At 40.5% G+C, this 13,543-nt stretch overlaps 1 protein-coding gene across 2 annotated transcripts in view; it reads right to left on the reverse strand.

The window, feature by feature from the left end:
* The window catches only part of PHLPP2 (PH domain and leucine rich repeat protein phosphatase 2), a gene marked incomplete at both ends in the record, with an annotated part of 71,438 nt that overhangs the window by 30,490 nt on the left and 27,405 nt on the right, over nucleotides 1–13,543 (reverse strand). For both annotated transcript variants that reach the window (XM_079724390.1, XM_079724391.1), the window contains 3 exons: nucleotides 1,450–1,604; nucleotides 3,297–3,422; nucleotides 9,348–9,538. In XM_079724390.1, the coding sequence (XP_079580516.1) occupies nucleotides 1,450–1,604; nucleotides 3,297–3,422; nucleotides 9,348–9,538 (472 nt within the window). The remainder of the gene's footprint in view (nucleotides 1–1,449; nucleotides 1,605–3,296; nucleotides 3,423–9,347; nucleotides 9,539–13,543) is intronic.

Raw genomic sequence — 13,543 nt, forward strand, 5'->3', positions numbered from 1 at the left:
AGCCTTAACAATAATTAATCAACCCATGGACACAGGAATAGCTAACAAACCTTCAGATCAAATCCCACTATAAGCAATTTCTTTTTTTGTACTGAAACTATGCTGGCTCAAAAGTCACTTGAAATGAATGGGCCAGTTAGAGCTTAAAAATATGTAGGTGATACTGAGTTTTACTGTAATGTGATGATATACAACATGAACTAATTTTTAATGTTTCAATTTTTTTTGTAGAAATATCTATATAATGTCTCACTGAGAGATAGTATCATCATAAATTGGATCCACAGGAGTCACTCCTGTAATTCTACTTAGAAGTATTACACTTCATTACTATACTAGTACAAGACTGTAAGGCTGAGGTAGTGTTCTCCAAGATGATGAACTATATCATCTGCTTCTAGATTTGAATCCTTGGTACCTCTCTCTAATGTTCCTCTTCCAAAATTTCAGCTTGAGTACTGATTGTTCCTTCGGCTTGGCAAAGGACTTCCAAATTGCTAATCCAGCCCTCAAACTAGATTAACCCTCTTTTCATAGAAACAGAAGTAAATACTAGAAACCCACTTCCTTAAAATTATAGCTTGTTTTTATTTTTAAATATCAATATTATTAAAATAATTATTTCATTACTAAATATAGGCTTATATTTGAAAACCTTTGCAAAACATTTCAGATGAGGTAAAAATCATATGCTTTCTGAAAATTATTCTAGAAATATTAGTTACTAAGTGCATAAAATATGTCATTTCAATGTGCATTTATCTTTTTAATCACCATGTAATTTGAACGTTTTAGTTTCCGATTTCTCTCCTCCCCACAAGAAGCCCAGACAATTACTTACACCATATATTTATTCACTTCCACCCATTTTTAAAGGGAGGAAGGAGATGAAATGGGTGGAGGGTGGGAATGGGGAATATATTCTAACAAAGGAGATGGGAAAATATATGGGTCATTGCCCCTTAGGACTGAAATGGTTCCTTTATTAGAAGAGAGAGGTTTCACAGCTGACAAAAGGCTTCAGAGTTGGCAGTAGCAGGTGCAAAGGAAAGATAAAAGCCCTAACCTGGGAGTGGAATTCTTGAAATCTGGCCTATTTCCTTTAAGTTATTTAAGTTTGAAACTTCTGATTCAAAAACTTCCCATATACAGAATCTCTCGATTTACCCTGGAGGCAGATCATGCATTGCTGTCAATGACATATAGAAAAGGATTATCCAAATCAAGGGCAGCTCAATGTTGCCTCCGTAACGGAAACTGTGCATCTGTCGTCTCTTGTACAGAGGGGAGAAGGGGAGTGGGAAAACTGTGTGAATAAAAATTCTTACTTCCTGTTCAAAATGGAGGGGAAGTTTTCAAATATATATATGATGGTAAACATGCTCGCTTATAGGTATTGATTACGACTCAGTTTCAGTAAGCTAGTCTGGAAACCTATGCCCCACATACTTGTAGAAAGTGTCAAGGCCCCCTGGTCTTTCTAATTGCATGAAGTTGTGTCGCAAGTTGAGGTAGGTGATATCTTGACTGTAGAAGAGATGCTCAGGAACCTCCTCAAGGCTGTGACACGAGAGGTCCACGGTACTGATACGCTGGGACACCACCTGGACAAGGTCAAAGAGAAGAGCCATCTGAGCCAGCCCCAAATGTTTCCCACCCAGCAGAGGACGGAACGGCACTGACACAAAAAGGCACCGATTAAAAAGATGGGAGGGGCTTCCCTGGTGGTGCAGTGGTTAAGAATCCGCCTGCCAATGCAGGGGATACGGGTTCAAGCCCTGGTCCGCAAAGAAGCCCTTAGATTGCGTAACAACTAAGCCCTGTGCGCCACAACTACTGAGCCTGCACTCTAGAGCCAGCGAGCCATAACTACTGAGCCTGTGTGCCACAATTACTAAAGCCCACGTGCCTAGAGCCCATGCTCCGCAACAAGAGAAGCCACTGCAACCAGAAGCCTGCTCACTGCAATGAAGAGTAGCCCCCAGCCGCCCACACACAGCAACGAAGACCCATCGCAGCCAAAAATAAATAAATAAATTTATTTATTTATTTATTTAAAAAAATAAGACGGGAAAGAAAAGAAAGGTCAGGAGATCCGATTATTCATTTATAAGAAACAGTTAATTTTTACTTTTTCCTAAAACCATGAGATGCTTGAAAAACAGAAAGGTATAGGCTGTAAAGTGTCTACAAGTAAAAGGTAAGAAAAAAATACAAATCATAAAGATGGAAAGTTAACAGTTCATGCAGGAAGTAAAGTTAAGATGATTCAAAGTAACTGTACAAAACTTTAGGAGTGTGATACTGAAAGACACAGCCTTTTGCAGCCACACAAGCCCTGTTCCTTACTTGTGCAGTTTCTTCATCTGTCACGAGGAAAATTAAATAACCAAGCACACAGCACCAATGCTTAGCATGCAAAAGGTGCTCAAAAATATTAATTTCTCTTTACAAGGGCAGAAGAATGAAATAGCTATTTAAAATTGAAACTAGTTTTATTCAGAGAAGATTTTATTACCACCACAAGTACAGAAAATCCAATAAAGCCAAAACAAGATTTATATTACTATAATAGTAGGCTAATACAACATGGACTGTGAAAATGGGTCTAAAACAAACAAAATATCACTGCAAAAGTCATTCATGTTTTGATGGCATGTCATTTTACTGAAATAATCCTTCATGAAGCTATTTAGCTCCATAAAGAAAAATGTGTTTAAATTCTGAAAAGATGGCTAGGAGAACAAGAGAATTTGGAAAATGAAATACAATTTTACAGCACTTCATCTTTAAAGGCTAGGAAAGCAGAAATTATGCTAAAAAGCCAATTATCCTCAGCATACAGGAATAATGGTTTGTGACAGGATCACAGGTCATGTTCCATCAATAAGTTCAAATTTAAAGTGGTTCATCAAAGCTGTGCTAAACACATACAGATGCACTCGGCTATGAGTTAGGGAACAGCTCCATCTATCATTGACCACTATGGTTGAGGGAGAGTCATTTGAATTTCATTGTGTCTCAAATCCTTCAAGGCCCTACCTTTTTCACAGAGATGGTATAAAGGTAAATGCACCTGAAAACACTTTTGTAAGCATTCTGTACTATGCAAATATAAATAATAAGTTAAGGACCTGGGAGAATTCCATTGCATTCACTATGTACTCAGAAAGGCCTAGAGTGATGTGCATAAGAATTATAATTTGATCTCTTGGGAGTAAGTTCAGTTTCAAAATATACTTCTGTTGGGTTTCTCTGCTCTTATCTCCACATCAGGATGTCTGACAGCTTATCACCTTGGATGATTGCCGCTGCCATCTCTGGTACTCAGCCAAAGTCTCAAAGCTGACGTGATAGGTCTGAGCTTGGGCTCCAGCTGAGCTGAATGCAAGGCAGTACTGACGTCGCTTCACTTCTTCTACCTGAAGAAGAGGAGGGGAGAAAACCAGAACCAATTAAAGTAAACAATCCCAATCAAAAACCAAAGGACAATAACAAGACAAACAACTCAATTTTTTAAAACAGGCAAAAGATCCAAACAGATATTTCTCCAAAGAAGATAGAGGAATGGCCAATAAGCACACGATATGATGTTCTACATCATTAGTTATTAGATAAATGCAAGTCAAAACCACAAAGTACCATGTCACATTCACTAGGACGGCTAAAATCAAAAACACAGATAATAACAAGTGTTAGATAACAAGCATTAGAAAGCATACAGAGAAACTGGAACCCTCATACACTGCTGTGGGAATGTAAAATGGTGCGGCCACTTTGGAAAACAGCCTGGCAGTTCCTCAAAAGCAACCATGCGACGCAGCAATTCCATTCCTAGGTATATACCCAAGAAAAGACGCATCCACACAAAAACTTGTATGTGAATTATAGCAGCATTATTATTATAGCCAAAAAGTGGAAATAACCTCAATGTTCATCAACAGGTAAAGGTATAAACAAAATGTAGTACATCCATACAATGGAATACTATTCAGCCGTAAATGGGAATAAAATATTGACACACACTAAAACATGCATGAACCTCAAAAACGTTATACTAAGCGAAATAAGTCAGTCACAAAGAACCATATATTATATGATTCCATTTATATGAAATGTCCAGAATCAGTAAATCTACAGAGACAGAAAGTAGATTAACGGGTGCCTGGGGCTGGAGAAGGAATGGGGAGATGACGGCTAAGTAGTGCAGGGTTTCTTTTCAAAGGGTCATGAAAGTATTCTAAAATCGATTATGGTGATAGTTGCACAACTCTGTGAATTTACAAAAAGTCACTGAATTGTACACTTTAAATGGATTAATTGTACACTATACGAATTCTGTCTTATAAAGCTGTTTAAAAAAAAACCAAAGGGGGAATTCCCTAGTGGTCCAGTGGTTAAGACTCCACACTTCTTCCACTGCAGGGGGCACGGGTTCGATCCCTGGTCAGGGAACTAAGATCCTGCATGCCGCACAGTGCGGCCAAAAAAAAAAAAAAAAAAAAAGAAAAAAACCAAAGGAATACTTATTTAACAGATATGTTGAAGGAGTAGGATTCATAGGGCACAGCCATAAGTAAATTTATTTATTACTCTTTAAATCACAAAACAATCTCAGTTTGATAATTATCTGCTGAATGAATACATTTTACTATTGTGGGTGCTAGGGACATAACGGGAAAAACTAACAAACCCTCTGCCCTCAATGGAGTTTATATATCAAAATGGTGACATGAGAGCTTCCCTGGTGGCAGAGTGGTTAAGAAGCCGCCTGCCAGTGCAAGGGACACAGGTTCAAGCCCTGGTCCGGGAAGATCCCACATGTTGTGGAGCAACTAAACCCATGCACCACAACTACTGAGCCTGAGCTCTAGAGCCCGCGAGCCACAACTACTGAGCCCGTGTGCCACAACTACTGAAGCCCACGCACCTAGAGCCTGTGCTCTGCAACAAGAGAAGCCACCACAACTAGAGAAAGCCCGCGCGCAGCAACGAAGACCCAACGCAGCCATAAATAAATAAATAGATAGATAGATAAATAAATAATGGTGACATGATACAGCATAACATGATAAAATACAGAATGAGTAACATGAAGAAAAACAAAGCAGGGTATAGGCTTGGAGGGGAACAGGGTAGGTGATCTGAGTTATGAATAGGACAGTCAAGGAAGGACTCACTGAGGAGGAAACATGTGAGCAAAGACCCCACAAGGGTTCAGGGGCAAGGTGTGGAAACCTCCTGGGGAAGGAGCATTCCCAGTTTAGCAACAGTCAGTACAAGTCCCGGTAATGCAAGAATGCATGCCTGTTTCAGAACAGGAGAGTCTTCAGGCCCACATGATAAAAGCCAAAGTTTCCACTTCAAGGGTAAGGTTGTTCCAACGCTTTCCCCACCACTGCGGCACCCTGGAGGTAGCTGCTTGCCTGCAAAGGGTACCTTGGCCTACTTTTTGGACTCACCTCCCCCCTTACTTACGAGGTGCTGGGATAGAAGCCATTTCTGACTCCCTCCATCATTGAAGTGGGGCAGGAGGAAGAACAGGGAAGACACAAGCCCAACGGTTCTTACTAGACTAGTAGAGTCATAACCTGACTTCACACTCTCTGGGCCTACCAGATTTTAAAGGGGATGATCTTCCTCAGTAGGTCCTTCTGCGGGTTCTTTGGATACCCGGCCCCCCAATCCAACCAATGATGGCTTCTCACGTACAGATCCCTTGACCAGGCTAATGCATGCTATTCTAGCAGGTGACCACTCCCTCCTCAGACCTGAAGGAATCTGGTGGTCCACTGACAGCCCACCCTCCAGTGAAGTCTGTTTGCCCCTCCAGGTGGCCCCACTGGACATATTCTAAGAGAATCCACCCACCTACCCAATGGCTCCTGCTCTCTCTCAACCCATCTGGGTCACATACTAACAAACCCAAAGAGTACACAGTGATCCCAACACATGAGTTAGGCGCTTTGCTCAATCACCAAAGCAGCCGGCAGCTTATCTTTCGTCCTCAAGCCTTCGTGGTTAGAAGGCAGGACACCAGTGCACTATGTCCTCCTTACTGCAGGGGACCCATATCAGGCTCTCTTGGGTCCTTTTGAAACCTCTTTCACTAGGCTTGAGGAAAGAGGCAGAAACCTCCCTCAGTACCATTTGGGGTGGTGGCAGGGATTCACTGCACAACAGCTCTCTTCAACAACCCAACCTATATAGCTTTGAGGAGGATGAAGTCTTTTTATAGTTGTGGAACCACTTACATCTTTGTCTGACATCTCACTTTAGTATGTCATAGCTACTGAATCTTGGTGAGTCAGCTGGAAACTTCCAAGTTATACTCATAAATCACTTATCCCAAAACTGCATCACACGTTCCTTACTGAACACACCACCACATCTTGAATACTGTTCAGGATAGTTTGAGCTTTAGGTGTTTAAATTTAAATTTATATTTAAAATATTAAAAATTTTAAATGTTTTTACAATCAATATTAAATTTACTACCATATTTTGTCAGTGTCTGCACTCATCATCTATTTACCTCATGCCTTCCCTTTGAATTTACTTTCCTTTGTTGTTTTATTTCTTCTTTTTTCTTTGTTTTTTGGAGGGGCGTTGTTTTTAATTTTTTTAAATGAAATTCATGTCCACTCTTTTTTATTTATTTATTTATTTTTGGCTGCATTGGGCCTCCGTTGCTGCGTGTGGGCTTTCCTTAGTTGCGGTGAGTGGCGGCTACTCTTCATTGCAGTGCACAGGCTTCTCATTGAGGTGTCTTCTTTTGTTGTGGAGCATGGGCTCTAGGTGCGCAGGCTTCAGTAGTTGCAGCGTGCAGGCTCAGTAGTTGCAGCATGCAGGCCCTAGAGCGCACAGGCTTCAGTAGTTGTGGTGCATGGGCTCAGTAGTTGCGGTGCGTGAGCTCAGTAGTGGTGGCTCACAGGCTCTGGAGTGCAGGCTCAGTAGTTGTGGTGCACGGGCTTAGTTGCTCTGCAGCATGTGGGATCTTCCCAGACCAGGGATCAAACCTGTGTCCCCTGCATTGGCAGGTGGATTCTTAACCACTGCACCACCAGGGAAGTACCAGTCTTTTTTTCTTTTTTTGGCTGCACCGTGGCAGTGAAAGCACCCAGTCCTAACCACTGGACCACCAGGGAACTCCCTCATTAGTCTTTATATGTCTGAAAATGTCCTATTTTGCCTTGACTCTTGTAAAGTAATTCAGCTGGATATAGAATACAGGTTGACATTTATTTTCTCTCAGCAATTTTGCAAATAGTCTTCTACACATATTGTTGATGAAAAGAAAGCTGTTGTCAGCCTGTCAATTCTTTGCAGGTAATCTTTTCTCTCTGGAAGCTTCTGTGATTTGCTCCTTCATGTTCTGCAATGTGTCTACGTGTCAACTTATTTTTATTTAACCTGTTCAGTACCCAGTGTCTTTTCAATCTGAACACTCACGTCTGTCTTTATTTCTAGAAAAATCTCAACCATTATTTCTTCAGATATTGCTTATCCATTCTCCTTTACTCTCTTCTCTGGAACTGCTATTAGATGTATACTGGACCCTCCCTTATGGGCTCTCTTATACGTTTTATCTGTGAAAATTCTTCAGTACGTTCGTTGGTTCATTACATTCAGCTGTGAAGTAGTGGCTTAAAAACACAGCATCAGTCCAGGAGTGCTACAGCAGCTCCGCCCTGCCACCAGGGGCCCAGGCGCCTCTTGCTTTCCAGAAGGCTACACTCAGCAAATGCCTGCAGTTTCCAGCCACCATATGACTGCTCCATCTCCAATACCAAGAGACTGTGTTCCATAAAGGAAGGAAATGCAGGGCAAAGGGTCAAGCCATCCACGTCTCTCCCACTTTAAAGGCCTTTCCCAAAAGTCCCACCTGCAAACTTCTGTTTATATTTATTAGCCACCACTAGCTACAAGGGAGGTTGGGGAGTTTTTGATCTTGGTCACATCACCACCCTGAACACAATTCTGTTCTATTAGTGAGGGAAGAGAGAGAACGGACAAGAATTACGTAAATGGGAGGTTTGTTTTTCTTTCTCTTTCTTGCTCTGTTTCCCACTTCCTCTCCGCCAATCCTCCAACCTTGTCCTCACTCACCTTCTCCCTTTGGAGAAATTTCACTTACTTTCTTCACTATCCTTCAGCCCCCAAGACCAGAACCAGGTCTCGTATTGGTAGTGGTGGGTTCCTGCTCCACGGATGATACTGGAGTGACACACATTCATTTACTAGACCAGTTGGGGCTTGTTCATTTCCTAGTCACAGGGCATACAACTGGGTCCACCCATCTATTTAGAACCACAGCCAGGAACAAGCCTTAGTTCCAGTCAGTGGTTTACAGAAGTGTCTGGTTTGGGTTTTTGTTTGTTTTCTCCAGCTTTTTATCAGGAGCAAAGAATACCACTCATTTCCTAGCTTCAAGCAATAAGCTTGGGCCAGGTTCCCCATCATAACCAGAGTGCTTTTAGACCCAAATACTTAGAGGCGCTAAACCCCTAGGCTGCCACCTTTCAGACCCAGGGCCCAGTAGGCCCTCACCAATTACATTTCTATTCCACATTCCTAAGTCCAGCTATGTCCTTTCATATGTTTATTTTTTTTAATATATGTATTTTATCTACATTGCTGTGTATCTGGATCAAATTGGCTATCTCAAAGCATGATTCACAAAGTCATTTTGTCTGGAAGTTCTCTTCAATTCAGATTGTTTTATGATCTTCAAGATTCAACATAAAGGAAATAAAATTATGTATAACTTCCTATAAACATTAACATTATCTGTTTTCCAGACTTGGAACTGCCTTTCCTATGATGGGGAATTCTCTAGTACAGATGCAAGAAATGGCAGGTTTCTCTGGCTGCTGGGTAGGAGCTTATGACCACTCCAGACTCTGAATTTCAGTCTAACGGGGGAAAAAGAGAAACAGGAAAGAATCTGTTTTGGAGGGGATGCTAACAGCTCCTTCTAGTTTACAAAGGAAGCTTCTAGTGGTAGCATCCTCTGTCTACTCTTGGTGGTACCAATGAGAGAGAATTTAGTGCCTAGCAGTGGAGGCAGGGGTTTCTCCAACAGACGGGTCCTGCAGCAGAATTTGGGGCATGGATAGTCTTTGGACCTCCCAGGGAGTCTGTGATGTACATGAACTTGTTTTATGCTTAAATTAGCCTTAGTGGTTTTGTTTAAAACTAAGAACACAAAAACTTTGTGACGTAATCTTTAATAATGCTCATATTGGCTTATTTGAAAAGATGTGAAAAAAGCTCTGAAAAGCATATGTGATATTTTTTTAATTAAGACGATCAGAGGAAGAATAATTCATCTTTGTGAGTCTTACCTTTCCCCCAACCAGAGGCAAAATGTGCATCTTTCCAGTCTGACAATCCTTCACTGAGGAAACGATGAGGCAGGTGCCACAGAGCACCACCAGGCGTTCAGCCCACTTATGCAGCTGGGTCTTTCCCTTCCGTACATTATAGATGCCAGACAGAAGGATTCGATCCAGATGATCCATCTGGCATGGTTTTTCTGAAAAGAAAAGAGTACTTAAAAAGCCACCATTAAAGTAGCATAAAAATAATGAAAGGGAAAAAGAAAGTATTACACGTTAACATTCAGCAACCCTAGTATAGATTTAAGTAACCAAGCAATATAAGTATTACAAAATAAGCTCTCAGTCTTAAAACTGTTGTCCATCCCTAAGTTATGTAATGGGAGCACTACAAATTTTGGTCTAGAGAGCAACATGTTATTTTGGATGCCACTGTTAATCCTTCTTCCAACAGTCATATCTCCCATGTACACAAAGAAAGACAGAATGACAGAGTGGTTAAGATCATGGACCTGGGAGTCAGACACTCAAACCTGAGTCTGAATCTTGGTTCTGCCACTCACTTTGTTTCATTGAACTAGATAATCTCACTGACCTTGACCTTCCCCATTTACAGAGTTTGGATCTTAATACTATCTACCTTCAGAGGGTTCTTATAAAAAATTAAGATAATGAACGTAAAATACTAAGCAAAGTTTTAGACACAAAGCAAGTATGGAATAAGTGACAGCCACTATTGTTGTGCTTAGTCTATTCTAGAATGAAGAAATGAACAACTAGCTCTGTACACAATCCGCCAACATGCTGCTCTTTGTGAAGAAAAGCTTTCGGCTGATATTTCAGTCAACTATCCCAATCATGGTGGCAGAAGCAATACATGCATGCAAGAGCTTCTCTATTTTTTGCCACCCTTTAGAAATCTTTATATGACTGAGGTATAGTGAACAAAACAGAGCATTATGACAGAAGAGATGTTCTTGGTTAAAGCACTACTAGAAACAGACAGTAACTCTACACGGAAATGAACAGGAGCAGCAACAGTACAAGGTTGTGCAAACAGCAATAAACGGGGAACTGAGAAAACTGGGTTGTACTCAGTATTATTATATAATTGATTATGGAGCCCTGGGCATTGCTTTGCCCTATTAACTATGTTTTTCCCATATAAAAAAATGAAGAAATGGGCTACCTTACTTCAAAGCTTTTAAAACTTTGTATGTTAACACCAGATGTATGGAAGAGTCATTTCTCCTTCTATTCTAGGCCAATCCTTTCATCACTTTTCTAAATTCCACCTTCCTTGGGGAGTTTGGTTCTTCATTCTTCTCACTCTTCAATTCCACCCTCCCTATTATTTCTATCAAAGCTACAAAAACACTCAAGTTTTCTCCCATTCCTTCTCATTCTCAACAGAATTCCTTTAGTTGAGGGATTCTCCAATTCCTATGTGCCCAAGAATTATCTAAGAATTAGTTTAAAATGCAGAACGCCAAGACCTATCCACAGAGAGTCTAATTCAGAGGGTCTGGGATGGAACACAGGAAAATGTATTTTTAACAAGTATCCCAAGTAATTTAAATGCAGATGGCCCACAAACCATATTTTAAGAAACTGTAAGTTTAACCTTTTGAGGCTCTTTTCTTCTCATTTGTGCTTCTATATTAGCTATCTCTGTTACCTCACCTTTTTTTTTTTTTTTTTTTTTTTTTTTTTTGCGTTATGTGGGCCTCTCACTGTTGTGGCCTCTCCCGTTGCGGAGCACAGGCTCCGGACGCACAGGCCCAGCGGCCATGGCTCACGGGCCCAGCCGCTCCGCGGCATGTGGGATCTTCCCAGACCGGGGCACGAACCCGTGTCCCCTGCATCGGCAGGCGGACTCTCAACCACTGCGCCACCAGGGAAGCCCTACCTCACCTTTTATTTACTCAATTTACTTCAATCTGGCTCCCACTTCCCCAAAACTACACTATTCATATGTTGATAAGGGCTTTCAAATTTCTATCTCCTGCCCCAATCTTCCCTTAGTTCTGATCTCATATATCCAACTGCCTGCTAGACATGTCCAACAGATGTCCCCATTCACCTCAAATTTACAGATTCATAGACTCATAGACATAGAAGACAAACTTACGGTTGCCAAAGGGGAAAAGGGCAGGGGGGATAAATTTGGAATTTGGGGTTAACAGATACAGACCACTGTATATAAAATAGATAAACAACAAGGACCTACTATATAGAAAAGGGAACTATATTCAATATCTTATAAGAATCTGTAGTGGAAAAGTATCTGAGGGGAGTTCCTTGGTGGTCTAGTGGTTAGGATTTGGCTCTTTCACTGCCATGGCCAGGGTTCACTCCCTGGTCAAAGAACTGAGATCCCACAAGCCACGTGGCACGGCATCTCCCCCAAAAAAACAAGTAACTCAAAAAGAATACACACACACACACACACAAAACTGAATCACTTTTCTGTAAACCGGAAACACTGTAAATCAACTATACTTCAACAAAAAAGTAAAATAAAAAAAATTTTACAGATTCAAAACCAGTATCAGAATGAAAAGAAAGTAAAACTATCTCTATTTGAAAATAATATGATCTTGTATACAGAAAATTACCTTCCTAGGTAAGCCACACCAAAAAAATACTATTATAACTGAGTTCAGAAAGGTTGCAGGATACAAGATTTTTAAAAACATCAGTTGTATTTCTATGCACTAGAAATAAACAATTCAAAAGTGAAATTAAGAAATAAATTGCTGGCTTCCCTGGTGGCGCAGTGGTTGAGAGTCCACCTGCCGATGCAGGGGACGCAGGTTCGTGCACCAGTCCGGGAAGATCCCACATGCCACGGAGCGGCTGGGTCCGTGGGCCATGGCCGCTGGGCCTGCGCGTCTGGAGCCTGTGCTCCGCGGCGGAAGAGGCCGCGGCAGTGAAAGGCCGCGTATCGCAAAAAAACAAACGAAAAACAAAAACAAAAAAAAACACTATGCTGAGTACAAGAAGCCAGCCACAGAAAGCCAAGTATGTATGATTCCATTTGTATCAATTGTTCAGAACAGGCAAATCTATATAGACAGAATGTAGATTCATGGTTGCCAGGTGTTGTGGGAGTGGGAAGTAAGGAATGACTGCTAACAGATATGGGGGTCTCATTTTACAGTAATAAACACATTCTAAAATTGGATAGTGGTGATGGTTGCACAACTCTCTGAATATACTAAAAAGCACTGAATTGTACACTTTTAAAGGGTGAATTTTATGGTATGTGAATTATATCTCAATGAAGCTGGTTTTTTTTTAATCTCATCATTTTCCCCAAACTTGCTATTGCATTTATATTCCCCATCCTGGTTAACAGCATGATATATTACAAAGTTAGCTACATCAAATAAAAATGGGACTTCATTATAGCTTCTCAAATTGTCTAATAGTCTCTTTTGAAGTTTACATGAAACAGATGTTAAATCAATCGATGTACAATTCTTTGAGTCTCTCTTTCCTTGGCCTTATTTCTTTATATTTAATCTATCCATCACCACTCTCAGAAAGGAACATTCAATTTGGGGGGGGTAAGTTATTTATACATGAAATAACATACTGTTTATTATTATTTTTGGAGGGTTTGCTAGACATTCAGAGTGCCTGAAGTCTCTGATCTTCTGAAAGTGGTAAAAAACAGAATGAGGAAGTTCTAATAATCATTTGGAATGTCTAAGAGTTCTAATTAAAAAACAGACTTATAATCTTGAAAGCCAAGGTTCTAAGTGGAAAATTAGGGATAATTTTAATTTCCCTATATATTTATACTTTGAAATGTTCTATAAAGAAAATGGATTGCTTTTATAATTTTAAAAAAAGAGCTTCTAAACAAAGAATCAAGGACAACCCTGTAGCAATGAATACGTCTATTGCCCATAGTATAGTCTCTAAATACCATTTTTCATTAAAATGAACCAGTTCTTAGAAAAATAATCTATTCCTGGTGTGAGTCAGAAGATGAAAATATCAAGAACTTAATGAAAAATCTAGAATGCTATCAAAGACAGTAGTTGGGTCATGCTGGAAGGACACAGAAAGCAACCTGAAAGAGCTCCCCATAGCTGAGATGGGACAAATTGGGCATCAGAAAGAAAAATGGCTGCAAATGAATTGAAACAAATATAAATAAGCCCATGAGCTCATGATGATAACTCAAAACA

Source organism: Hyperoodon ampullatus (assembly GCF_949752795.1).
Source record: "Hyperoodon ampullatus genome assembly, chromosome: 18".
NCBI classification, from domain to species: domain Eukaryota; kingdom Metazoa; phylum Chordata; class Mammalia; order Artiodactyla; family Ziphiidae; genus Hyperoodon; species Hyperoodon ampullatus.